At 44.6% G+C, this 27,566-nt stretch overlaps 1 protein-coding gene and 1 long non-coding RNA gene across 2 annotated transcripts; one reads left to right on the top strand and one right to left on the bottom strand.

Moving 5' to 3' along the window:
- Positions 1-158: 158 nt before the first annotated feature.
- LOC125351501 lies at positions 159-27,566 on the bottom strand. Its single transcript, XR_007210963.1, has 4 exons — positions 27,499-27,566; positions 11,232-11,235; positions 2,797-2,809; positions 159-171 (listed from the first exon to the last, which is right to left on the bottom strand). It is a non-coding gene; the product is annotated as an uncharacterized LOC125351501 (long non-coding RNA).
- On the top strand, positions 9,443-25,988 carry Ifnar1 (interferon alpha and beta receptor subunit 1). Its single transcript, XM_048346299.1, has 11 exons — positions 9,443-9,549; positions 13,345-13,468; positions 15,185-15,363; positions 16,859-17,016; positions 17,122-17,263; positions 18,049-18,163; positions 19,983-20,182; positions 20,306-20,442; positions 21,866-22,013; positions 23,757-23,902; positions 25,519-25,988. Exons 1-11 carry the CDS (start codon positions 9,495-9,497, stop codon positions 25,753-25,755), a joined length of 1,641 nt encoding a protein of 546 aa, XP_048202256.1. The 5' UTR covers positions 9,443-9,494; the 3' UTR covers positions 25,756-25,988.

Genomic DNA, 27,566 nt, shown 5'->3' with positions numbered 1-27,566 from the left:
TTAATGGTAGAGTGCTTGCCTTACATGCATGAAGCCCTGGGTTCAATTCCTCAGTACTACATACAAGAAAAAGCCAGAAATGGTGCTGTGGCTAGAGTGGCAGCCTTGAGCAAAAGAAGTTCATGGACAGTGCCCAGGCCCTGAATTCAAACCCCAGGACTGGCCAAAAAACTCCTATCATGAAAAATAAGTAAATAAATCTCTGAAGAAACTACAAAGGACAGGGACTGGGAATATGGCCTAGTGGCAAGAGTGCTTGCCTCATATACATGAAGCCCTGGGTTTGATTCCCCAGCACCACATATATAGAAAACAGCCAAAAGTGGCACTGTGGCTCAAGTGGCAGAATGCTAGCCTTCAGCAAAAAAAAGCCAGGGACAGTGCTCAGGCCCTGAGTCCAAGGCCCAGGACTGGCAAACAAACAAACAAACAAACTATAAAGGACATTAAGAGGTAGAAAGACATCCTATGTTCATGGTTTGGCAGATTTAGTATGGTGACAATGACCACACTGCTAAAGGCAATACCCATCAAAACCCCAATGTTGTTCTTCTTAGACAGAGGTAATAGAAATTAATAAAATAAAAAAATTCATACAGAAGTACAAATAGCCAAAGCAATCCTAAGCAACAAAAGCAATGCTGGATGCCAGGTGCTGTCATGCCTGTAATCTGTAATCCTAGCTACTCAGGAGGCTGAGATCTGAGGATTCTGATTAGAAGCTGGCCTGGGCTGGAAATTCCATGGAGACTATTGCCTTCAATTAATCACTAGAAGTGGAGCTGTACAAAAAAGCTCAGGGACAGCACCCATGCTCTGCGTTTAAATCCTATGACAAAAAAAAAAAAAGGTAATGCTATAAGTACCACAATTCCAGTTTTCAATCTTTACCACAGAGCCATAGTAACAAAAACAGTTTGGTACATACAAAAAGATCAATGGAGCCGAAGGAAGGGAGGGAGGAAGGAAAGAAGGGGGGAGAAAGGAAAGGAGGAAGAAAGGAAGGAACAGGCAGGAAGGAAGGGAGGAAGGAAGGGAGGGAGGGAGGGAGGGAGGGAGGGAGGGAGGGAGGGAGGGAGGGAGGGAGGGAAGGAGGAAGGAAGGAAGGAAGGAAGGAAGGAAGGAAGGAAGGAAGGAAGGAAGGAAGGAAGGAAGGAAGGAAGGAAGGAAGGAAGGGCTTTAGAATAGGATCTTAAATTTTAGGGGGGGCAAATATAATTAGTTTAAGGTGAAATCACACTGAATTAGAGTAGACCTAGTCCAGTGACCAGGATACTTACTTATTTAAGACAAGGTCTCAAACATGTATGCATTATCATACCCATCTGACTTGTGTTACTGTAAGGAAACACAAACACAAACAAAAATATGGGGAAGTCATGTGAAGGCGCAAATAGATATTGGAGTGATTCTTCTTCAAGCCAAGGAACTCAAAAGATGGTTATCCAGCCTCAGAAACCAGGAATAGGGAAGGAAAAATCCCACCGCCATCCCCCCAAAACCTTTGGCGGAATGGGGATCTTGCCAACATCTTGATTTTGGACCTCTGGCCTCTGTCACTGGTTTAAAACCACTTCCTTCAGGGAAACTTGTTTTGGCAGTGCCAGGAAAAATATATCGCTAAACGGCTGCATTGTTTTAACACAGTTAGTTAAAATATCTCTGAGGACCTAAAATAGGAAGGAGAAAGAGGCGGAGATTGCTTTAATTTGAACCCTCCTGTCCTCGGCAAGGGACTTACCTGCGGGGTTCCTAGGTTCTGATTCACCATCTCATTTCCTCAATTCTAGTTCAGAAAATGTCCCAGCCTATCCAATTCCCGTCAAAAGAACCGAGGAAGAAGCTCTCTGCTAGGAAACGAGAGTTCACGTCACTTTCTTACCCCATCAAGTCTGTGCTTTCTTGTGGCTGCCTCACCTTTGGCAGGACCAAGCAAACACTACATAAGAACCCCCTGAACCTGACTTACTTCACTTAATGTATATATTTTTCCAAGTCCATCCATTCCCATCCAAATGATACAATACTATTCTTCCTGATGGATAAAATTTCCGTGGTGTGTGTGTTGGTGTGTACTCGTTTTCTTGGTCTAGTCATGGGTTGAAGAGTAGCTGGCTGTTTCTAAAAGTTGGCTATCATGAATAGTTCTATTGTTGTTTTCAACTCAGGCAGAAAAGTTCACTAGACTCCATCTCTAAAACAACCAGCAAAAAAAAAAAAGAAGAGCTAGCAGTATGGCTCAAGTGATAAGAGCTTTAATCTAGCAAACATGAGGCCCAGAGTTCAAATTCTAGTACAACCACCACCACCATAAAAAAAAAAAATACTTGACACAAATGGAATCTTTTCCCAGGCAGTTTCGATTCGCAGTTGGCCAGATTCATACAGGTGGAGTCAGTGGATGTGGTGGACAGGCTGAATATCCATTCTACATTTCATTTATCCATTCATTCACTGACGGGACACTTGGGTTGCTGCCGTGGGTAAAGTATCACAAGTGTGTTCCATTACAATACATCAAATAAATTTATTTCCAAGAACAAACTTATCTCACGAGTTTTTCTCACTAGATAAATGGCAGGCAAGCTCATTTACTTTCTTAACTGTTAGTAGGTAAACCTAAAAGAGGGATTCCAGTGAGGGCAACACGGCAGTGGCATTATGGTGAACGAAGGGACTGTAGGTTGTTCCATCTGGCCCACAAGGTTTCAGGTAAAATGGCCTCCAGCTTATTCTTCAGCACACCAACCAGTGAACAGAGTTTCTCGCTATATAACACTGAAGCATGTTTCTGACTAAAGGCTTTCTGCTTTATCCCAAGCACATGCTCAGGACACAGAGCCTGTCCTCTGAAGGGTTTTCTGGTATTGTTAATCCCTAGCCCTAGTCCCTTTTCCCTGCAGCATCCACTCCCCAAGCTGATTGGCTGCTTCTGCTCCTTTCCTCCCATTCGCTGCTCCTCTGTTCCTCCCCTGTGTGGTTAGGCTTCGCTGGTAGGTCCTCTGGGTCATCTACATCTGCTATGCCCCCAGTTGAGGTTTTCCCTTCCCCCTCCACAGTGTTCTGGCAACATCTTCTTTCTGCTTCCCAGAAACACTTGAGCTCATGGATTCCTCTAGGGACCTTGTTTTTATTCGGAGAAACCTGATGACAGTGTATTAGAATAGAGCAGAGATAGGAGATTTTGCTTTGAAGCGAATCACTTTGTGTGTATCAGTCTGTGTTTTATTATTATAACAAAATACCCAAAGTAAGGGACTTTATAAAGAAAAGAGATTAGGGGAAACACTAGAACTCATCGGCAGAAACTTGTTGCAGAGTCCCAGAGGCCCAGCACATAGGAGAGAGACTTGACAAATGGGATTATATCAAAATAAAAGGTTCCAGCATAGCAAAGAACAGAGTTACCAGAACATTATTACTACAAGTTACTAAAAAGACAGTCAACACACTGGGAGATCTTACAAGAAAAAAAAAAGAGAGAAAAACAGAAAGGAGGTTTATTTAGTTCACGCTTTGGGAGGTTAAAAAGCAAGAGATAAGATGACCACTAGGAGACCAGAGAACCACTCAGGGCCAAGGTCAGGCTTTAATAACAACTCTTACTGGAAATCACTTAATCTCTCTGAGGGCAGAACCTTTAGTGACCTAATGACATCACCAGGCACCTCCTCTTAAAGGCCTCACTACCACATTGATTACAAAGCCTCAGTGCAGGGATGTGTGAGGGACAAACCACATCCAAACTGCAATGGGATATAAAAAGTGCCCTGAAAGAGTCTACACTTCATGGAGATGCACTATATTTGTAATATACATTTGGGTATGTTGTGTGATATCTGAAAAGAAGGTGATTTGCTGCTTGTGCTTAAGATTAGGTAAAGTTAATCTTCTATAAAACTAAGTGAGGGAACAGCTAACTAACATCCATCATGAATAAGAAACTTGGAGGGGCTGGGAATGTGGCTTAGCAGTAAAGTGCTTGCCTAGCATGCATGAAGCCCTGGGTTTGATTCCTCGGCACCACACAAACAGGAAAAAAAAAGCTGGAAGTGGTGCTGTGGCTCAAGAGGCAGAGTGCTAGCCTTGAGCAAAAAGAAGCCAGGGACGGTGCTCAGGCCCTGAGTCCCAAGCCCCAGGACTGGCCAAAAAAAAAAAAAAAAAAGAACCTTTGACAAACTATAAGAAACAATACAAATATATGTATAAAATATGTAAGTATAATATAAATCTACATAAATACCAGTATACAACTGTAAGCAACCATATATATTGCAGAAGATTGCATACAAGACACAGAAAGTGTAAAACATAAACTGTCTAAGCTAGTGGTAACAAGAATGGCAAATTCTGTAAGTTACTGATTCTTTCAGCCAACTTAATATTATTAGGAACATAAACTCTTCAGTCCTATCCCAGAAACTGGGAGTCTTTATTTTAGTCTGTGTTATAACTGGAATAAATGTTTCAATGCACATTGAAGTTGTCCTAAAGCTACGAAAGTCATTAAGTACAAAAACATCAATCCTATTTCTCAATTCTATTTTGACTGTTTTTACAGAAGTGGAAAGTACCCTGGTGTGGTGGTGATAAACAGATATGAAACCCCAGTATCAGCAGAAGCAGATTTTAAGACAGCTGGGACATGGATTCCAACTGTTGTTTACAGGTTTTTGTGGTTCAACAGTCTTAGACACAAGTCTGACATATTCTAGGTGTCTACGTTCTATCAGACTCTGCGCTAGAATAAAAAAAAAAAAGTGGAAATCTGCTCTTCCTCACCAGATTCGTGTGCTGACCTTTCAAGAGGGGGTTTGGCGTGGGGAGGGAGATAGTTGAGTCCTATGAGGTACCTAGTACCATCTATCTTAATTTGATTCCACTCAGAAGCACATCCCGGAATGAAGAATGAGAGCTTGCAGCTTTCCTCAGAGAGCAAGTTGCTGAGCAGAGGGGAAATGAGACGAAGAAGGAAAGCCCTCCAGGGAAGCCAGCCCTCCCAATGTGTGATTAAATCATGATCGCTGCAAGTTCAAAGCCCTGTACTATTAGATAAATAAGAATGTGCCATTAAAAAAAAATCATCATTCTATGAAAAAGCTCAAGAGTATATGCGTGGAGTATATGCCTCATAACAAGTTGGAACAGTGCTGTTTCTACTCCTACAGTCAGTGCTTACAAGTGTTGTTAGAAAAATGGAGAATGGAAAAGGAATAGGCCGGATGGTCAACAGACAAGGACTGTTTCTTGAGTAACAGGGAGGGGCACAGACCATGGGATTGGAGGTTGTGAGAGGGGGTGAATTTGGAACCAGGCTTATATGGGGTCTGAGCAAGGAGGTAGAGGTTACTGAAAGCACCACTAGGACTAGCAAGGTGGGGCTTTTCCCTTTGGCCCACAAAGGGTTGTTTACAGCTGGGTCTAGGTGCATATCAAAGCAGGTTCCCACATGTTGGGGCTTTTCCTTTAGCCAACTAGGGGTTGTTTAGAGAAGGGCCTAGGTGAAATGTCCGGGTTCTGCCTGGTGTCCTCATGGGCCTGAGACAATAGGGTGGAGGTCAATCCTTCCTATTCCATCTTTGGATACATAGAAAGAATGGGTCTAGAAGGGAGAGGCAAGCCTTGCTTCCAGGAAGTCTATGTTCTCAAGAACTTCTGGCCTTCCTTCAACAAACGTACAGGTGCTCATTGTCAGAGGCTGTGGAGGACATATATAAATATGTTAAAGAAAAGCCAAAAGGTCATAGACGATTTCTGGTAGGGTTGGTGGATGCAAGGCCAGATGACAGTGTTTATTATTATCTTTAAGTAGTTGTTCAAAGGGGTTTCAACTCAGTGATGGGCCTTGTTTAGAATGATGTTTTATTTTGGTTTATTCCTGAAGCAGCAAAACTTTGCAAATAATCAAAATGGGATTCAAAAACAAACAGGTGAGTCAAAAGGGCCTGCACTTCTTTGTATGACGTGTGCTCTCGATTCCATGATACACTAAGAAATCATAGCTTCCAGAAACAACTTGTTGGCTGGGAATGTGGCTTAGTGGTAGAGTGCTTGCACGAAGCCCTGGGTTCGATTCCTCAGCACCACATGCACAGAAAAAGCCAGAAGTGGTGCTGTGGCTCAAGTGGTAGAGTGCTAGCCTTGAGCAAAAAGAAGCCAGGGACAGTGCTCAGGTCCTGAGTTCAAGGCCCAAGACTGGCAAAAAAAAAAAGAAGTTATCAGTTCTGATATTACTCAAGATTCATGTTAAATGCCTTTGGATATTAATAAGGAGGAGCCAAAGAGAAGTGAAGAGCTGGGAAAGGGAAGAAATAACCAATAGGAAGTCCCCCCAAGGTGTCTTCCCACTAGGAGATAGAAAAAAAATGGATGCATGCATGTGAGCTCTGGGTCTTGGTGGTCAGGATTTGAAAGCCAATCTGTTGATTGCTTGTATTTTTTTTTTTAAAGAAAGTAGAAGTTTGTAAGAGACCATCTGTTAAAAATGAGAAGTGGTAGGACAGAGGTTTGAAATTTCAGCCCAGCTGAGGTTGTAGACTGGGGATGGTATAATTCTTCATTTTTTTCCTCTAATAGAACTAGATCTCCCCCCTGAGCCCTTCTGGAGCAGAGAAACGATAACACCACAGTGAGGGCGAAATAAGCTCTTTTCACAAATTAATTAGCCCTCCTCAAACCACTATACTCCCTAGAAAGAAAAGATTAAATTGTCCAAGTCCTAGGATGGACAGCACAGGGATACCAATCCAAATCTAGTCAACTTTAGAACTCCATTCGCTTAACTAGCAGCCAGAGTCTATTTCAGAGATACATGGCTCCCCAAATCTAAAGTACGTGATGTCACTTGAAAACAACTTTAGCACGCAGTGAATGCACAGCCAGCCTCGATTCAACCTCTCAAGATACACTGCACCTAGCCCTTCAAATACAGTGGTGAGTAGCTTCCCTCTTCTTTTCTTGTCAGTCCTAGGGGCTTGAACTCAGGCCCTGGGCACTGTCCCTGAGCTTTTTGCTCAAGGCCAGCACCCTACCACTTGAACCACAGCGCCACTTGTGGCTTTTTCTGTTTATGTGGTACTGAGGAATCGAACCCAGGACTTCATGCACACTAGGCAGGTCTACGTCTAAGCCACATTCCCAGCGCTCCTGTCACATTTTTATACTGTCTCTCCATAATCACTTCTTAATCCAGGTCTCCTGCCATAGTCCAACATCCTGCTGCCACCCAACTAGCTGAGTATTTCTACTTTTCACTTCATTGTTATTTTTTTTAACCCAATTGCCTGCTAGCTGTGATGAGGAATTGATCAAGATGATAAAGCATCCAGGGAAAAAGCAATTCTGGAAATTCCACAGTAGAGCAGCTCAAAATCCTGAGTAGCCTACAGATAGGTTTGAACCTCTGGAAATGATCTAACACTGAGCTGTGGCTCAGCCAAGGATTCTGCACCTTAACAATCTAACAATCTTTCTGCCCCCAAAGAAGTGAACTCATTCTTCTAAAAGATCCTAAAGTAGGTTTCTAAACTGGAGTACATCCATACTGGGGTTTGTGTTGAAATAAAGGATTCCCGGGAGTACAGTACAAATTGCATCGCCAAATGGAAAGATCTGAGATTTACTAGTATTTGACATATGGTCTAGCATTTAGCACCAGATGACATTTCATCAAGATCATATGTCACAGGTAGTGATATGTGGCACACAGGGAACAAGGGAAGTCCTCTAGGTAGAAATGTGTGTAATACTTTCTGCTTATTCTCCTTTAGAGATTGTTGCAATGTCTACCTATTTATTTGGCCTGATTAAGCATTGTTTGTAGATTATATTAGCTATTTTGAACTAATAGAATGCTTTCAAAATGAATTTCTGAGTTGGCAGTTAAAAATTGTGAATGCATCAATGAGTAACAGTAGTGAACCATTTTAGTCTAAAAATGACAATCTGAGCATACCATTCAAGAAGTCAGTAAAAAAAAAAACAAACAAACATGGCCACAAAGACTGAAATGTAATTATACTTGTCATTTAATCTTCCTACTATATTACAGCAACTCTTGGTATGTCATGCTAAGAAGTCATTACACTAGGATGATATCTCTCAATAAAGGAAATCTCTACAGTTTTTTCTTTCTTTTGTCAGTCCTGGAGCCTGAGCACTGTCCCTGGCTTCTTTTTGCTCAAGGCTAGCACTCTACCTCTTGAGCCATAGCACCACTTCCGGCTTTTTCTGTTTATGTGATGCTGAGGAATTGAACCTAGGGCTTCATGCATACAAGGTGAGTACTCTACCACTAGATCACATTCCCAGCCCCACTGCAGTTCTATTTGTGTGTGTGTACAGAGATTTAAACTCAAGATCTGGGTGCTGTCTCTTAGCTTTTTCACTCAAGGCTGGTGCTCTACCGCTTGAACCAAAACTTCTGGCTTTTTACTGGTTAACTGTAGACAGGACTGTTGTGGGCTTTCTTGCCCGGACTGGCTTCAAACTATGATCCTGAAATCTCAGCCTCTTGAGTAGCTAGGTTTACAGGAATGAGCCACCCGCACCCAGCATTTAAGTCATGTAATACTCATTCACTTGATTCTTCACAAAATTTCCTAACACTGGGCTATTTAAAAGGAACTTTTGCAATTTTGTCTTGCTAATTCTAAGACAAAGAGCCACACATCTGTCCTTCTTGCTACCATATGATGATAAAATATAATTCTTCAGCTAGTAACACTAGACGATGATATATTAGGAAAGAAATATGGCTGAAGATTTGGATCACTAAGATTCAAAAATTTGCAGTAATGTAGTCCATAACTACAAGCCTTAAAGTACAGATGTTTCTAACATGCCCTAAAATTTTTAAAAGGGTAGGGTTTTGGTTTTGATTTTCATCAACCACCAATGTTTCAGACTCGGTAACTCATTTCTTTAAAAAAAAAAAAAGGGGGGGGAGGAGGGAGGAGGAAGAGGGAGGAGGAGAGGGGAGGAGGGAGGGATGAGAAGGGGGGAGGAGGAGGAATGGGGGGAGGAGGGGGGGTTGGCTCAGCGGCCTAGCCGGAGGCGAGCCTGCACCAGCAGCACCCAGGCCCCAAGCCCGACCACACCTGCCGTTGGGCGGAGCGCGAACCCCGCAGCAGCACACGCGAAGGAGGAGGACGCGGCGGCGTGCGCGTGGGCGGCGCAGCGCGCTAGCAGGAGGGACGGGCGCGTTCTCGGCGCAGGGGCGTGGTGGCGGCGGCAGTGCGCGCTCCCGGGAGACGTGCGCGCTCGCGGCAGAGGTAGGGAGGGGGGGGCGTTCGTAGGGAGGGCGTGGCTTCGGGGAAGGGGCGGTGCGATCGCGGCGGGCGGGGGCGGGGCATTCGCGGTGGGGGGCGTGGCGTCTGAGGGAAGGGCGGCGCGCTCACGGGATCCCCGCGGAGGTTTTCCGTCTGCCCTCAGCCGCTGGGAAGCCCGGAGATGTGAGTGGTCCGTGCGGCCGCGACGCGCTCGCTCTCCCGGGCATGGCGACCCTGGTGCTGGTGGCCGCGGCGCTGTGGATGCTTCCGGCAGCCGCAGGTGAGAGACGCGAGTTCCGACGGCGGCGGGAGGCGGAGGGGAGCGGGCCGACTTCTCTCAGGGAGGCCCTGCGGTCGTGTGTCCCCGGGGCGGCAACCGGTGCAGCCCGGGCCCCGCCGCGCCGCGCCGCTGGCAGGGAGCCGCGTTCCCACCCCCGGGTTCCGGCGTCATCGGGCGGGGAGGGGGGGACCCCCCCACGCTGGAGGCCGGCGGGGTCAGGGCCGAGGGCCCAGTGTGCGTAGGATGTGGAGATTCACCCTACAGTCGATGCAGGGGCCGGGGTACCCCGCGCCAGGCCCCCAGCCCCGTGCCACACAGTCGCGGGGGGGGGGGGGAATCGCGGGGGGCAGGGGGGCGGGGGATGGATAGCCAAGTGCATTCAACAGTACTTGTAGCCTTAGGAAATGATACACGTGTGGTAAGTGGAATTCTAGTCCTCACACTCTCCGCAAGTATTGCATAGTTGTTGTTGTTCTTTGTGTGTGTGTGTGTGTGTGCAAGTGTTGGCATTCTAGTAGGATCCGCGGTCATTTCTTTTGTTAAGTGGAAATTCTGCATTCGATTTCAGACGTGTTTCAATTGCTCAGTTTACATTCCGGGAGGAGGTGCATGCATGAAGTAAGGGAATTTATTTATTTTTTATTTTTATTTATGTATGTATGTATGTATGTATGTATGTATGTATGTATTGCCAGTCCTGGGGGCTTGGGACCCAGGGCCTGAGCACTGTCCCTGAGCTTCTGTTTTGCTCCTAAGGCTAGCACTCTACCACTTGAGCCACAGCGCCCCTTCTGGCTTTTTCTGCTTATGTGGTACTGAGGAATCGAACTCAGGGCTTCATGCATGCTAGGCAAACACTGTACTGCTAAACCACATTCCCAGCCAAGTAAGGGAATCTTTTTTTATTTTTATTTTTATTTTATTTGGTTGGTCGCAGGGCATGAACTCTGGGTCTTGGGCACTGTCCCTGAGCAATTCAGCTCCAGGCTAGCTCACTCCCACTTGAGCCACAGTGCCACTTCTGGTTTTCTGAGTGGCTCATTGAAGGGTCTCAGGGACTTTTCTGCCCAGCCTGGTTTTGCAATCCTCAGATCTTTGTCTCCTAAGTAGCTAGGATTACAGGCATGAAGCACCGGTACCTGGCTAAGTAAGGGAATTTTTAACTACATTAGTTGCTAAAATTAATTTATAGACATTAAATATAATTTATAGGCATTTATTGTGCTCCTGACAACGTATATGACAGTCACTGTTTTTTGTTTGATTTGGGTTTTGTTTTATGGCAGTACTGGGGTTCAAACTCAGGGCCTTTCACTTGCTAGACCATCCATCTATCCATAGATCCCCTTACTGTAGGGTCTCTTTCCTCTAGCGAATTCCAGAGGATAACTCTGGCTGTACCTATCCTGTCTTGGTCCCAGAATTAATTGAATTAGGATATTCTGATGGGTAGACTGAATACCACATAACTACCACTATAAATAGCCTTGTGGACCTAATTGCTGCCTTTTGACTGTGTGGAATCTGTTTCAAGTTTAGATAAGGGATAAAGAGCTGTATTCTGTTCAGGGATGAAGTGTCTTATGGGGTATTGGAGGTATTGCTCAGTGTCTTCCACTTCTGCAAGACCCTGAGTTCAATTCACAGCAGAGTAAGAGAGAAAACTGGGAGTTGATGGGTACATCCCTATATTTGGCAGGCAAGCACGTGAACAATGTGCACAACATCAGTAATCATTGGAGAAATACAAATTGGAACTATAGGAGCATGGCTACTACTGTGGTGTGACCTGGGGAAGTTGGAGCCCTTGTGTGTTAGTGGTGGGAATAAATGTTGAATAGATGTTGTACAAAATAGTATGATGGTTCCTCAGAACAACATAGAATTCTCATATGAGCCAACAGTTTCACTTCTGGGTAACTGGAAACAATCCTCATAAAGAAAGTTCTTTAAGGATTTCTGGGGTAGAATAATTCTGTAAGGACATAACATGACTGTCCTGAAGCAGAAGTAAAAGCCACAAGTACTACGGACCAGAAGTAAATTTAAAAGCTGATCGGTAAGCAGTGGTGGCTCACGTGTGTAATGCTAGCTATTCAAGAAGGCTGAGATCTGAAGATCAAGACTTTAAGCCAGGGGCTGGGGATATGGCCTAGTGGCAAGAGTGCTTTCCCTGTATTCATGAAGCCCTGGGTTCAATTCCCCAGCACCACATATACAGAAAACGGCCAGAAGTGGCCCTGTGGCTTGAGTAGCAGAGTGCTAGCCTTGAGCAAAAAGAAGCCAGGAACAGTGCTCATGCCCTGAATCCAAACCCCAGGACTGGCAAAAAAAAAAAAAAAAAGACTTTAAGCCTGCCTGGGCAGAGAAATCTTTGTAACTCCATCTCCAACTAATCAGTGAAAATGCCAGAATGGAGGTGTGGCTCAAGTTGTAGAGTTCCTGCCATGAGAGAAAAAAGCTGAGTTAGAGCCAAAAGCTCTGAATTCCCAAGTCCTGGTACCAGTGTGCAAGCACACACTCATGTGCACACACACACACACACACCTAGTCTGTAAACATTCAGTAAATGCATTGATGGGGGCATTGTATCAGCAGAGGGTGGAAAGGACGGAATCAGTATTCTGTCATTCTCATTGGATTGAGTTGGCATTCTTAGGAAAAGTTTGGTTAAGTCAGGGGTCTGCTCTTTCACCTTACTGTCTCGAGAATATTTGATTGGGTACAAAGGAAAGGAGAAGGTATCTTTTCTCGTGGACCCTGAGCAGGCTTGATCTCCAGCCTCTTAAGCCTTCAGCTCCAGAGGAAGCCTGAGCTTTGTGGAGGAAGCAGTTGCCTGGGTCTGGTACTTGCTTGGAGAGTTGTATTGTAATGTCACACCATAAAGGATAGAAGAGACAAAGACACTCTGAATTAATAAAAAGGTTTCATACAGCAATCTAGGGAATATGGTTGTCCTTCTAACCTAGAGCCAAGGTCACTAACTTCCCATTGCGTGGAGGCCCTTGCAGTTTCCACCACAGCACAGTCAGACCTGGGAGCCTGGCTTTCTAGCTAAACTGATAAACTGAGGAAAGAGTAACTCCGAAGAGAACAGGTCAGGGAGAGACAAAATGGAGTTGAATCAAAGGCTGGGTTCTCCTTTGACATCAGTCACTAGGTCTGTTTAGCTTTCGTGAACCTAGCAGGCCCACCATACCCACTGTTTTTCTCTCTAGCCTTTCAGCTACCCACGGTCAACTGTGGCCTGGAAATATTGGTTGGAAGATTCTAGAAATAAGCAACTCATAAGGTTCAAATTGTGCATCATTTAGAGTGTCATAATTGTGTACGTATGTTGTGTATATAGCTATTCATGCCTGCATACCTAGGGAAAAACAGGGTCCCCTTCTGTCTGTAGTTTCAGTTATCCATGTAGCAGAGCCTTGGAATGTGATACAAAGAGGGTATATCTCAGTACACTTGGCTATATTTGAATGCATTCACTCAAATAATTGATGTGAGGGTTTTTTTTTGGGTGCTAGTACCAGGACTTGAACTCAGGGTTTTACACTCTTGTGGTTTCCTGATGCATCTGACGCTTTACCACTTGAGCCATGTCTCTAGCCCTGCATTTTGCAGACTAAGTGAAGATAGAGTCTTGAAGACTTTTCTGCCCCGACTGGCTTTCAACTGGGATTCCCAGCTCTCAGCCAGCTAAGTAGCTAGGATTACAGGCACGCACCACCAGTGCATGGCTAAAGAATAACGGTACAGCATCTATAAAGTCTTTTTGTTTCTTGTTGCCCCTTGTAGATGGGACCAATCTGGACCCTCCTGAGAATGTGGAGGTCTACATCATAGATGATGACTTTACCCTGAAATGGAACAGCAGCCATGAGCCTGTTGAGAATGTGACATTTTCAGCAGATTATCAAACGTAAGTGACTCTACTTACTGATTTGCAGAATGCTATGGGTATGCTTTTATAATTTCATCATCATAATTTCAGATCTGGGAAACATTTCTTTTCCCATTTACTGGAAATTGTATGTCTACATAGTACTTGTAACTTCATATCTTGAAATACTTAGTAGGTTTATCAATTGATAGAGATTTCTTTTTTTTTCTTTTTGTTTCTTTTTTGTGCTAATCCTGGGGCTTGGACTCAGTGTCTGGGCACTGTCCCTGAGCTTCTTTTGCTCAAGGCTAGCTCTCTACCACTTGAGCCATAGTGCCACTTCTGGCTTTTTTCTCTTTATGTAGTACTGAGGAATCAAACCCAGGGCTTCATGTATCCTAGGCAAGCACCTCTACTGCTAAGCCACAGCCCCATCTGATAGAGAAATGGAGATGAGACTGACTCACTCACAGTCCTTCCCATCCCTTCCCAGAGCTGAATGCCTTGTGCTTGTATGAAAATAGAACAGTGAACACTGTTGAAATTGGGTTGTATTGTTATGTTTGTGTTGGTCCTAGAGCTTGAAATCAGAGCCTGGGCATTGTCTTTTTGCTCAAGACTAACACTATCATTTTAGCCACAGCTCTACTTCTACCTTTTTGATGGTTAAATCTAGGTAAGAATTTCTGGGACATACCTGTGCAGGCTGGTTTGAACCACAATCTTCAGATCTCTGGTCTCCAGAATAGTTAGCATTATAGGCTTCCCCCCCCCCCCCACACACCCCACACCCCTATTTTTTGTTTTTGTTTTTGTTTTGCCGGTCCTGGGGCTTGAACTCTATGCCTGGGCACTGTCCCTGAGCTCCTTTTGTTCAAGGCTAGCACTCTACCACTTGAGCCACAGTGCCACTTCCAGCTTTTTCTGTGCTCAATTGGAGGTAAGAGTCTCACAAACTGGTTTCGAACCTCAGTCCTCAGATCTCAGCCTCCTGAGTAGCTAAGATTACAGGGGTGAGCCACCAGCACCCAGCAAGATGGTCTGGAACTCATGATCCTCCTGCCTCATCTTCCTCATTGATTACTGGTATGCACTATTGCAGCCAGCCTGGCTCCCTTTTTAGAAAGAGGAATCTACTCTTGGTCACCGGAGCCTCTTTCTCCCATTTCAGTACTGGGGATTGAACACAGGTAGGTCCTGAGTTTAGGCAAGTGCTCTACCAACCTGAAGTTATTTTGTTTAGCCAGTTCACTGGAGTAATTGGTTCATTTATGTTAACAACTAAACATTATTGTTTCCCGTGGTGCAATAGACAGAATTAAGGAGCTGGGGTATTGGAGAGTGCTTTGGTTTGGGACATGGCAGAAGGCATGGAGAGGTCTGCCCTGGGATAGGTCATCTGTTCAGAGGAGCAGGCCAGAAGGGACACAATTCCAGTTCATTTTCAGTAAGGAAAATAAGATCCAGAAACACTCAAGTCCTGCCAAACAGTCACACAACTCCATTAGCAAAGCCAGCGCAGAAATGACTTTTGCTCAATAGATCATTTGTCTGCTTCCTTGAAATAGTAAATGAGAGAGAACTATATGAAGACTAAGTATGTCTGAAATAGCATTTTACTCGGTGGGTGTATATGGAAGACTGTACACTGAAATGTTAATGGGACATTTGCTGTAGTAGAGGAAATTAATGGACTTGGACACTTCTGTGTTGTTGACATATTTGCTCACCCCTTTGCTCTTGACATCCTTAAAGACCCGAGATGAATAACTGGATGAAATTGCCTGGCTGTCAGCACATCGTGGGTACCGAATGTGACTTTTCTGCACTCCAGGTTAATGTTTATGAAGACTTAAAACTACGTATACGAGCAGAAAAAGGAAACAGTACTTCATCGTGGCATGAGGTTGACCCATTTGTACCATTTATAAAAGGTAAGAAAGCATAGGTAGCTGAATCACTTCATATTTATTGGTGAATATTGCAGAACAGCCTTCTTAGCCCGTTCATTTGCGAGATGTACAGCTCTTCTGTTTTGGCTCCAGTAGTGGTTTTCAAAGTGTGGTCCCTTCCCAGGGCTCCATAAAGACACAGATGTTTCTGTAACAAATTCTGAGGCTGAATTGCCTTGTTCAATATCAGTGTCTCTTGTACATGTGGACTTTTCCAAAGGAGGCTGTTACTTGTCATGTGACAGTCGAGTGATCACACTTGTGAGAAGAAGCCATAAGCCAGATATTTCAAAATGTAAAACAGCCAGGTGTCAGTGGCTCATACCTGTACTCAGAAGGCTGACTTCTAAGAATCATGGTTCAAAGCCAGCCCAGGAAGAAAAGTCCAAGATATTCTTATCTCCAATTAACCAGCAAAAGGCCAGAATTGGAGGTGTGGTTCAATTAGTAGAGCACCAGCCTTGAATGACAAAGCTAAGGGAAAGCATCTAGGCTGTGAGCTTTGAGTTTAAGCTGCTTTATTAGCACAAGTTCACCACCACCAACAACAACAACAACAAAACAATATAAAGGGATTCTGAGATGAAAAAGTGAGAAAACAGCTCTGTGCCCAAACTCAAAGAAGAATGTACTTCTGTTTTCCCATATCCTCCTGAGCCCCCTCTACTCATTCTGTCCTCTTCACTAACACCACCCATTCAGCACTGCAAGGGAACGGATGGATGGCAGTCCCTTTCTGGAAGCTACCCTTTACCTGCCATCACTGTCTCACTAACGGTCAGCTAAAGCTCTCCATTCTTTCTCCTCAAGCCTGCTCTCCCTGTAGTCTCCCTCTCAAGTGAAGACCTTAGCTGCTCAGCCCAAGAGCCTGCGGTCATCTTTCCTATCTCCTCTGATGCGTCGTCAGATTCACATCCAGGGCTTCTCACTGTTTCCCTTTCACCCACTATCCTGGTCTTCTTGATTTCTCATCCTCAGTCAGGGGAGTCTTTCTAAAACCCAATTGGATCCTGACCCTCCAGTCTCAGCCTCTGATTGCCTTCACAGACTGCCGAGACTACCAAGTCCTTTTACCAGCTGGCCTCTAGCCACCTCTTATTGCCAGCCACTCTCATTGCCCCCTAAGTGTTTTCAAACGTTGTTCCCACCTTTAGGACCCTGTATCTGACTTCCCCTGGGCCTGGGCTCCTTTTTCCCCTGGGTGTTTCCATGCATCAGATTCAGGCTTCAGCCCCATAGCCTCTCTCAGAAAAGCCTTCCTCAGCTTCCATTCTGCATCATTTTGTATCACCTACTTTCCTTCACGGCCTCCCTGGCAGTCTGTGTGCTTATTTGAGGTGTGTGGTGTATAGATCCATGGAGTGGAAGGCTCACAAGAGACTGCCTCATTTCTTTTGCACAGCTCTGGTCATGTATTGAGTGCCTATTTTGGGCAGGTGTTAGTGAACTTACATGGTCATTCCCTTGTTGTCCACAGCTCACATTGGTGCTCCAGGAGTTCGTGTCGAAGCTGAAGATAAAGCAATCATCATAGAGATCTCTCGTCCCGGAAGAAAAGACAGCAGCATGTGGAATCAGGAAGTGTTTGGCTTCCAGTACTACATAGTTCTGTGGGAAACGTCCTCAGGGGAGGAGGTCAGTTTCCTTTTGACTCGCCTTCCATAGGAAAGAAACATGAGATACCATCTTTCTCAAATCGGATTTTGTGCCTACTTGGACTTCTTTTCTTTTCTATTCCAGAAACAAACTGAAACTTTTGATCACAGATACAAATTTTTTCATCTTTCACCGGAGACTTCCTATTGTTTAAGAGTTACAGCGAAATTATTTGCACGAGCCAAACTTGGTAACCCCAGTCCGGAGTATTGCATAAACACCACAGGTAGGAGGATAGCCGGCAGCCATTTACTAACTGTAGATTGCCAGCATACTGATGGTGAAAGATACATGATAGTGAAAGAGATAGTAAATAGACAGATACAGTAGAGCTGGACACCAATGACTCATGCCTGTAGTCCTAGATACTCATGAGACTGAGCGCTGAGGATCATGGTTTGAAGCCAGCCTCAGCAGAAAAGTCTGTGAAGCCTTTTTGTCCGTAATTACACACACACACACACACACACACACACACACACACACACACACACAGAAGTGGTGCTATGTCTCAAGTGGTAGAATACCAACCTTGAGCTAAAAAAGCTAAAGGTCATGCCTGGGCCCTGAGTTCAAGCCCCAGTACCAGTAAAAAAAAAAAAAAAAGTAATACATCTTCACATTTAGTCATTAATATCTTACCAATAATTAAAATCAAGAGTAGGAACTATGATTTGCTTATTATTTTAATTATAAATTTACTGTACTTTAGTTCTTAAAAGCAAACAATAGAGAAAGTTTTTTTCTTACTCGTTTAAAAATGCACACATGTGGGGCTGGGAATATGGCCTAGTGGTAGAGTGCTCGTCTCGTATACATGAAGCCCTGGGTTCAATTCCTTAGCACCACATAAACAGAAAAGGCCGGAAGTGGCGCTGTGGCTCAAGTGGCAGAGTGCTAGCCTTGAGCAAAAAGAAGTCAGGGACAGTGCTCAGGCCCTGAGTTCAAGCCCCAGGACTGGCAAAAAAAAAAAAAAAAATGCACACATGTAATGTTTTCTTTGGCTTCTAGTGGAAAATAAGCTTCCTCCACCAGAAAATATAAATATTGATGGTAAAAATGAGGACTGTGTTGTGACGTGGGATTACCCATATGCTGACATCACCTTCCAAGTTCAGTGGACCTTGTAAGTTCTTTTCCCCTACATTTTCTAAGTTTTCCCAGTTCATTTTAATTGGACTTCATGATTGCTACACCTGCTTGCCACTCCGGGCACTCAGGTGGGACACCCTAGAAAGTAGGGAAACCTGGTTCAATCCCCAGCTATGCCGGTGACTTCCGGGACTGCATGGAGCTCATGACCGAACGAACCTCTGTGGGCCTCGGTTCCTTCATTTGTTAGATATGCGATGTGTTCTAGTCTGTAGGGTTCTTTTTATTTTTGCAGTACTGAATGTCAATTCAGGGTCTCAAGCTGGGTGGGCAAGCACTCTTATCACATCAGCCACACCTCCAAGCCCTGTGTTCGGTAACTCTACAAGTTTCCAATGATTAAAAATATTAAGAACTTGGATTCAGGCACTGACGGCTCATGCCCGTAATCCTAGCTACTCAGGAGGCTGCGATCTGAGGATTGAGGTTGGATCAAAGCCTGCCTGGCAGAAAAGTCTGTGAGACTCTTATCTCAAACTAACCAGCAAAAACCAGAAGTTTGAAGTGTTGCTCATCCTTGAGCAAAAAAAAGCCAAGTGAGAGACCGGCCTTGCTTTCTAGCCCTGGTACAGGCACGTGTACATGAGTGCACACATGTCCATACACACCTACCACACACAGATTACTAATAGTAATGTTAATTTTAGGGGGGCAGTGGAGAGATGGCTAAGGAAGAGTAGCATAGACTGGACAAACTTGGCCAAAGTATCTTATGCATGAGCGTAGCTATCACAACAAAACCCCTGTGTACAATTAGTATATGCAAATGAAAATTTTAAATAAAGACGTAGCTGCCTCTGCCCTCTCAGAAGACATACCAAGTTTCCACAAAATTTCCTTCTTAACTGTATCACACTTCATCCCTAAGAAACCTGTGGCTAGAGCTAGTCCTAAAAAGCAGATCTTTTGAGATAAATTCCTTAGCTTTCAACAGTTTGCTCTAAAATACTTAGTCCTTTAAGGCTACCTTTTTTTTTTAGCCACCCCATTTGAGAGAGAACATGCAGGTCTTTCTCTCTGAGTCTCGCTGATTTCATGCAACATGAATTTCCATTTCCACCCGTTACCTGTAAATGTCACTCTTACTGGCTGAGTGGTGTTCCCAAGGCTAGCTAGCACTCTGCCACTGAACCACACATCTACTAGCAGCATTTTGGTGACTACTAGGAGATGAGTCTCAAATTTGTCTGCCCAGACTAACTTCAAACTGTGATCCTCAAATCTCAGCCTCCTAAATAGCTAGGATTACAGGTGTGATCATGTGCTTGAGTTCACTTTTTTTTTTTTTTTTTGCCAGTCCTGGGCCTTGGACTCAGGGCCTGAGCACTGTCCCTGGCTTCTTTTTGCTCAAAGCTAGCACTCTGCCACTTGAGCCACAGCGCCACTTCTGGCCATTTTCTATATGTGTGGTGCTGGGGAATCGGACCCAGGGCTTCATGTATGTGAGGCAAGCACTCTTGCCACTAGGCCATATTCCCAGCCCTTGAGTTCACTTTTTAATAATGACTGTGTTACAAACAAATCACCACAGTCCTGAAAGGTCACAGCTGCCCTGAGCACCGCGGGGAGCCACTTGTGACCTGCCACCGCTGGTCTGGCTCTGGAGTACCCTTTGTTTCCCTTTAGTGTGGGACATGCGTGTTTTTCTCCCCTGTGTCTGCAGTGTCCTAAGGATTAGGAACTGCTCCTTCGTCTCAGCTCCGGTGGTGGCATGTCCTAAGTGCTGAGTATGTGTTTACTGAGTTCGTGTGTTTAAATTTAAAAACACTTCTTTTTTTCTTCTGTCTTAAAAGTGCTTTTTCAAAATGGTTTCCTGGGAACTACGCGGATGACTGGACCCCCATATCTGGCTGTGAAAACACTCAACTCACGCGCTGTGTCTTTTCTAAAAGTAACTTCTCCAGAGGTGATTTCTTCCTCCGGATCCGAGCCACTGATGGAAATAACACGTCTTTTTGGTCTGAAGAGAAGAAATTTGATTTTAAGACACACAGTAAGTCAAGTTTTCATTTGAGATCTCACTCTCCAACTGGGTGCAAGTTCTCTAAATTGTTTGAGGACATCTAATGGAGCAGTCTGTCTAATTGTCTATTTCGTCTTCACTGTTTCTTTCCAGTCCACCTCTCTCCTCCCAACATTACTGTGAAATCCAACAGGGACGCGCTTGTTCTCTCTATCAGTGTTCCAGAAGATGTGGATGTCTTATCAAATAAGTATGAAGTTAGTTTTTGGGAAAATACTTCAAATACTGAGGTAAAAGCACTACATAGTCTAGTTCTGCTGTTTGGGAGTTCTACAGACAGTTGAACAATTCAGTGAAAATTTCCAGCAAATACTTGTGATGGTGTATTCGTCCCCAACGAGCCTTGCTGGATATGTTGTGAGCACAGGCATTCATTATTCGTGGCTTAGCCTGGCTCTTGTGTATCTCCTGTTTGTCAGGATGAAAGCATTTCTCACAGGGTCTCTGGTTTAAGGAGGATGGTGGAGCAGGCCTCAGTGGGAGTGTCTCCAGCCAATCTAAACAATTGTTTGAATTGTTGAATGTTGAATTATTGAATGTTGAGGTGGTTTTGTTACCCAGCATTATTGTGGCCATAGCTGACAAATACACAGAGGAATAGCAATTGTTCTCATTTGAAAGATTTGGAAATAAGGCACCAGGAAATTAAAAAAATTCATAGAGGCTGTGCAACTGTAAGACTTTAAATTTTTTTTGTTATTATATGAGACAAGCACTCTTGCCACTAGGCCATATTCCCAGCCCCTTTTTTTGGTATTATAAAGATGATATACAAGCTGGTCATCAGTGGCTCACACCTGTATTCCTAGCTTACTCAGGAAACTGGGCAGGAAAGTCCATGAGACTCTTATGTACAATTAACCACCAGAAAACCGGAAGTGGTTCTGTGGTTTAAAGTGGTAGAGGAATAGATTTGGGCTCAAGGACAGCCCCCAGGCCCTAAGTTCAAGCCCCAAGGCTGCCAAAAAAAAAAGGGGGGGTGATATACAGAGGAGTTACATACATTTCTTTTTGAACAATGTCACCCCTTCTCTTGTAACTATAATACTTTCCACAAAGGCATTGTGAAGCTAAAACCAGCTTGCGGTTAATCAGAAGTAGCATAACAATTAAATCAACAGAATGTTCTTATAAACTTTGTTGTCTTAGGGATATATCATGTGGGGGGTTTTTTGTGTTGTTTTTTTTTTTTAGCTTTCTGATTAGGCTATAAAGAGTTACTCAGACTTGATTTATATTTCTTTTTTTTTAGGGGGCGGGGCAGTCTTGGGCCTTAAACTCAGGGCCTGAGCACTGCCCCTGGCTTCTTTTTTTTTTTTTTTTTGGCCAGTCCTGGGCCTTGGACTCAGGGCCTGAGCACTGTCCCTGGCTTCCTTTTTGCTCAAGGCTAGCACTCTGCCACTTGAGTCACAGCGCCACTTCTGGCCGTTTTCTGTATATGTGGTGCTGGGGAATCGAACCCAGGGCCTCATGTATACAAGGCAAGCTCTCTTGCCACTAGGCCATATCCCCAGCCCCCCCAGACTTGATTTATATTTCCTGGACACATACCCACTAATGTTTGACAGAGGCCAAACTTATATTGAACATAAAAAAATTCAGGAAATAGAGTTCATGAGTGACTAAATTGTCAATGACCTGATTATTTTGTAGAAAAAGATTGTGCAAGAAAGTCGTGAGGTTACCATTCCCCACCTGAAACCACTGACCGTGTACTGCGTCAGAGCCCGAGTGCACCTGGGCCCTCTGTGGCAGGAAAAGAGTGCCTTCAGCAACGTAGTGTGTAAAGCAACCGAGGCAGGTAAGGTCTCTTAGTGTGCTTTGGAAAGTGTAACTAAACCTGATATAAACCGTGTATCGAACTTACCCTATTTCCTCTTCACTTCAATAGGTATCATGTTTTCTTCGTGAACTACATGAATCAAAAGCCCTTCAGTTTTACCTATTTATTTTCTTCTTGTGCCGGTCCTAGGGCTTGAACTCAGGACCTTTAGCTGTCCCTTTGCTTTTTTGCTCAAGTTTAGTGTTCTACCACTTGAGCCACAGTTCTACTTCCAGCTTTTTGGTAGTTAATTGGAGATAAGAGTTGCACAGACTTAGGGCTGGGAATATGGCCTATTGGCAACAGTGCTTGCCTGGTATACATGAAGCCCTGGGTTCGATTCCCCAGCACCACATATAGAGAAAACGGCCAGAAGTGGCGCTGTGGCTCAAGTAGCAGAGTGCTAGCCTTGAGCAAGAAGAAGCCAGGGACAATGCTCAGGCCCTGAGTCCAAGGCCCAGGACTAGCAAAAAAAAAAAGAGTTGCACAGACTTTCCTATCCAGGCTGTCTTCAAGCCATGACTTTCAGATCTCAGCCTCCTGAGTAGCTAGGATTATAGGTATGGGTCATCAGCAACTAGCAAGTTTTATAAAGTATTTTTGATGCTCACTTCAGTGTTTTTTTAGTGGGACTTGAACCTGGGCACTGTCCCTGAGCTCTTCAGCTCAAGGCTAGCGCTCTACCACTTGAGCCACAGTGCCACTTCCAGTATTCTGATGGTTAATTGGAGATCAGAGTCTCACAGACTTTCCTGCCCTGGCTGGCTTTGAACTGCAGTCATCAGATCTCAGCCGCCTGAGTAGCTAGGATTACAGGCATGACCCACCAGTGCCCAGCTAGTTTTTTTTGCAGTGGGAATTGAACTCTGTGCATGCCAGACAAGCACTCTGCCTTTGAGCCATATGCTCAGTGTTCCATTCTCTATATATCCATATATATCCATATATATTTCATTGGGTAGTTACATGATGGATTTCTTTTTTTTTTTTTTTTTTTTTTTTTTTGCCAGTCCTGGGCCTTGGACTCAGCGCCTGAGCACTGTCCCTGGCTTCTTTTTGCTCAAGGCTGGCACTCTGCCACTTGAGTCACAGCGCCACTTCTGGCCATTTTCTGTATATGTGGGTGCTGGGGAATCGAACCCAGGGCTTCATGTATACGAGGCAAGCGCTCTTGCCACTAGGCTATATCCCCAGCCCATGATTGATTTCTTTTAACTGTTGCTCTTTGGCACCTGATAGGACTATTAGGGTATTTTAAAATTATTTTTATATTTTTATAGTACTCAGTAGTTATGTCTAATCAAGTAATTCAATTGTGAACTTTTATACACAAGTGGTCTCCAGTCTTTCTGGATGATCTAGCTTTTTTTTTTGCCAGGCCTGGGGCTTGAACTCAGGGACTGGGCACTATTCTCGAGTTAATGCTCTATCAAAGCTAATGCTCTACCACTTTGAGTCACAACTCGACTTCTGGCTTTTTGGTGGTTAATTGGAGATAAGCGTCTCATGGGGACTTTCCTGCCCAGGCTGGCTTCAAACTATGATCCTCAGATCTCAGCCTCCTGCATAGGTAGATTATAGGACAGTACCCAGTTTAGCAGAAATATTTTTAAGCAGATTATTCACTAGAGTTGGTGCATACATTATTATGGCGAGTTTTCTATTGCTGCATTTGTGTGTCAATCCGTGAATTGAGGCTTAACATCATTTGCTGTTTTTTAGGAAATTTTTCCATAATGGGGATTATAAGTGGAATTATCATCGCAGCCGTTTCTGTCTCGATTGTCTTTTATGCGGTGAAAAGCCTCTGGAGATGTTTCGGTTACATATTCTTTCCTTCATCTAAACCTCCTTCCAGTATTGATGAGGTGCGTTCCCTTCATTGTGGGTAGCTGGGAAATGAGCAGCAAATAGGCGGGTTACATGACTTCCTGATACCCAGAAAATACTACCACTTGACAGACTGCAGGGGTATTTTCTAGATTAACTTTAGAAGCAGTCATTTAATCTAATGATAGTGCAGAATGGTAAGGCGTCCCCCCCCCCCCCCCCCCGTTTCCTATTTTTCTGGCAGTTTGGCTATTGTGGCATGTACTTTACTTTTCTTTCTTTTTTGGTCGGTCGTGGGACTTGAGTTCAGGGCATGGGTGCTGTCTCTGAGCTCTATTGCTCAAGGCTAATTTTCTACCACTTGGAGCCACGCTGCCACTTCTCATTTTCTACTTGTTAGTTGGAGGTAAGAGTCAAGAAGCCTGGCACTCTTTAGAACACTCAGTCAGCATTAGCCATTTGTTCTGATAAATGTTACATGTCCCAGCTGGATAAAGCACACCACAGATGTCCAGGAGGGGAGAAAAGTTTAATGCCGAAGAGACTGGCAAGGCTGTCTCCAGGATCAAGAGCAGCAGCTGCCTCTAAGTTAGGGAGGGGTATTCATAAGGAGGGAGCCTGCAGGAAGATGGGGGACTGCATTGTGAGCAGGTGGCCAGGCTGGGCCAGGGCAGCCTGGAGGCAGACAGCCAGGCAGAACCTTGGCCACTGGGATGTCGGCCCTCACAGAATGACTTCATCCCAGCCAACAACAAATACCATTCCTATGTACTCTTAATATCCCCAGCGGTTAATTTAAATACACACAGCCAGTTGCAACATAGACCAGAGAAATACTGATTTCTCACTGGGGCTTCTGGGTGTCTGTGGATCAGATGCAACTGACTGTATTATTTGCAGATCAGATGTCCATGATCCCACCCAACACGCCCCCCCTTGCAGCCTCTCCCAAGTTGTTGTGTCCCTACCTGGCATCAGTGTTCCTCCTTTAGGCTCTTCAAGATTCACCAGAAAGGCTTAAACGTATATGAACTTACTGAGGACTTCATGCTGTTCCTCTGCCAGGAATTGGAGCTTGAATCCAGGGCCTGGGTGCTGTCCCTTAGATTCCTCACTCGAGGCTGGCACTCTGTCACTTGAATCACAGCTTTTTGATGGCTAACCAGAAATAAGAGTCTCAGGGGGCTGGGAATATGGCCTAGTGGCAAGCGTGCTTGCCTCTTACACATGAAGCTCTCGATTCCCCAGCACCACATATACAGAAAACGGCCAGAAGGGGCGCTGTGGCTCAGGTGGCAGAGTGCTAGCCTTGAGCGGGAAGAAGCCAGGGACAGTGCTCGGGCCCTGCCCAGGACTGGCCAAAAAAAAAAAAAAAGAGTCTCAGGGACTTTCCTGCCCTAGATGGCTTTAAACCTTGATCCTCAGATCTTAGCCTCCTGAGTAGCTAGGATTACAGATGTGAGCCACTGGCACCCACCTTAGGACTTTATTCTGAACCTTACAATGCAATGGGCATGTTCTTAGCTGAGTTGTTTGGGTTTTTTTTAATATACATAGATAGGTTCTCTAAATGATGCAAAAATAAACTATGAGAACTAGATGACTAATTGTCTGTATTTTTAAGTAATCTGTCCCTTTCCTTTTCAAAAATTAGTATCTCTGTGAAACACCATCAAGGAATCTTCTACTTTCCACATCAGAGGAACAAATTGAAAGATGCTTCGTTATTGAAGATGCAGGAGCAATTGTAATAGAAAAAACAGTGAATGAACCTGATGATCACAAAACGTACAATTCCCAAACTAGTGAAGATTCAGGAAATTACTCTAATGAGGATGAAAATTTGGAGAGCAGAACAAGTGCAGAATTTCCTGAGAGGGAAGCCTTGTAACCCGGAGCCACCTGTGAACAATGCTAGCTGCTCAGGGGCCATGCTGGAATGTAGTCCCCGTATCTCTCAGAGACCAGAAGAGGATGGCTGCCTCCTGCAGAAGAAGACACATCTTCACATATCAGGGCCTGAAATACAAGCAAGTCGGCCTGGGAATATAGCCTAGTGGGTAGAGTGCTTGCCTTGCATACATGAAGCCCTGGGTTCGGATTCTTCAGCACCACATAACCAGGAAAAAAAAAAAAAGCTGGAAGTGGCGCTGTGGCTCAAGAGGTAGAGTGCTAGCCTTGAGCAAAAAGAAGCCAGGGACAGTGCTCAGGCCCCAAGTCCAAGCGCCAGGACTGGCAAAAACTACAGGCAAGCCCTAAACTATTGAAGATGAAACACAGGAGTTTGGAGTGGAGAGAGTATTCTGCCCTCTTCCCACCTTGCCTATCTTGTATGAAGCAAGTTTACTGAAGAAGGTGGCCCTTGGCTTTCCGTGGAAGCCTGCCTACAAGGGCTAGTTGTGCTTCATGGACTAACAAGAGTATCTTTGCACTGATCCAATGCTGCTGTGTCCACACCTGTCTTCTGTGGATTCCCAGATGTAGAGCTCACAGATACTTTACACACTTGGGCTTGTAACACTGATGTAAGGCCCTTAGGAAATATCTTTAGGAAGGTCTGAATACAGTTATGACCTGATTATATGTAAAGTAGCTTGCTTCTAGACGATAGAAAAATAGGCTGTAGAATATCCTTTGATTTGGGCTCAGAATGCAATGGCTGCAGTCATTAGCAATCATTTTCAAAGGGCTACAGCTAGTATTCCTTTTTTCTCTTTCAATTTTCTTTGGAAAAGTAGGAAAGAGAACCATTTATCTGCGGTCTACTCAGTAGCCTGATTTCCTCCAAGTTGTTAAGCTCTTAAGGAAAGGTCAAACAGGCAACGTCTGTGGTCTCTCCATTAAAATAACTTGTCAGAGTGTTAGACCTGAAGTCTGAAGGGCAGAGAGCCACTACTGTCAATAAGAATATTCAGATACATACTTTATACTATGATTTTATAATATGATTGTTGTTTAGAAGAGCCATTAAGCTAGCTAACTCAATTACAAATAAGTGGAAGGGGGGAGCATTTTAAAAAAAGATAGAAAAATAAGCCTTAAAAAATGCTCAGGGGGGCTGGGAATATGGCCTAGTGGCAAGAGTGCTTGCCTCCTACACCTGAAGCTCTTGGTTCAAGTCCCCAGCACCACATATATGGAAAGCGGCCAGAAGGGGCGCTGTGGCTCAGGTGGCAGAGTGCTAGCCTTGAGCAAAAAGAAGCCAGGGACAGTGCTCAGGCCCTGAGTCCAAGGCCCAGGACTGGCCAAAAAAAATGCTCAGGGAAATGGTAGCCATTTAGGAAATGGTAGCCATTTATCCTGAAAACATTGGCTTTCTGCAGCATAGCCCCTAACCCTTTGCAGGGCTCAGGATTCACACTAGGCAATCTTTTTCTATGCATTGCTGCCTTGTGCCAGTGGCTCAGCCCTGTAATCCTAGCTACTCAGGAGACTGAGATCTCAGGATCACAGTTCGAAGCCAGCCAGGGCAGCAAGGTCCATGAGACTCTGATCTTCAATTAGCTACCAGAAAACTGGAAGTGGTGCTTTGGTTCAAAATGGTAGAGTGCTAGCCTTGAGTAAGCAAAAAAGCTCAGAGATAGTGCTCAGGCCCTAAGTTCAAGCCCCACAACTGACCAAAAAAAAAGAAGACTTTCTGATCCCACGCTAATTACAACAATAGTTTCCACTACTTCAGATTTGGAATCACCCAAGCTATAG

This window comes from Perognathus longimembris, chromosome 5 (assembly GCF_023159225.1).
Source record: "Perognathus longimembris pacificus isolate PPM17 chromosome 5, ASM2315922v1, whole genome shotgun sequence".
NCBI lineage: Eukaryota > Metazoa > Chordata > Mammalia > Rodentia > Heteromyidae > Perognathus > Perognathus longimembris.
Note: the sequence above shows the minus strand (reverse complement) of the source record. Positions and strands in the feature narration are given on the sequence as shown.

Coding starts and splice junctions, on each gene's coding strand:
- Ifnar1 (XM_048346299.1), top strand. CDS start 9,495: ATGGCGACCCTGGTGCTGGTGGCCGCGGCGCTGTGGATGCTTCCGGCA. Junction 13,469..15,184: donor TTTTCAGCAGATTATCAAAC/GTAAGTGACTCT, acceptor ACATCCTTAAAG/ACCCGAGATGAATAACTGGA. Junction 20,183..20,305: donor ATTTGATTTTAAGACACACA/GTAAGTCAAGTT, acceptor GTTTCTTTCCAG/TCCACCTCTCTCCTCCCAAC.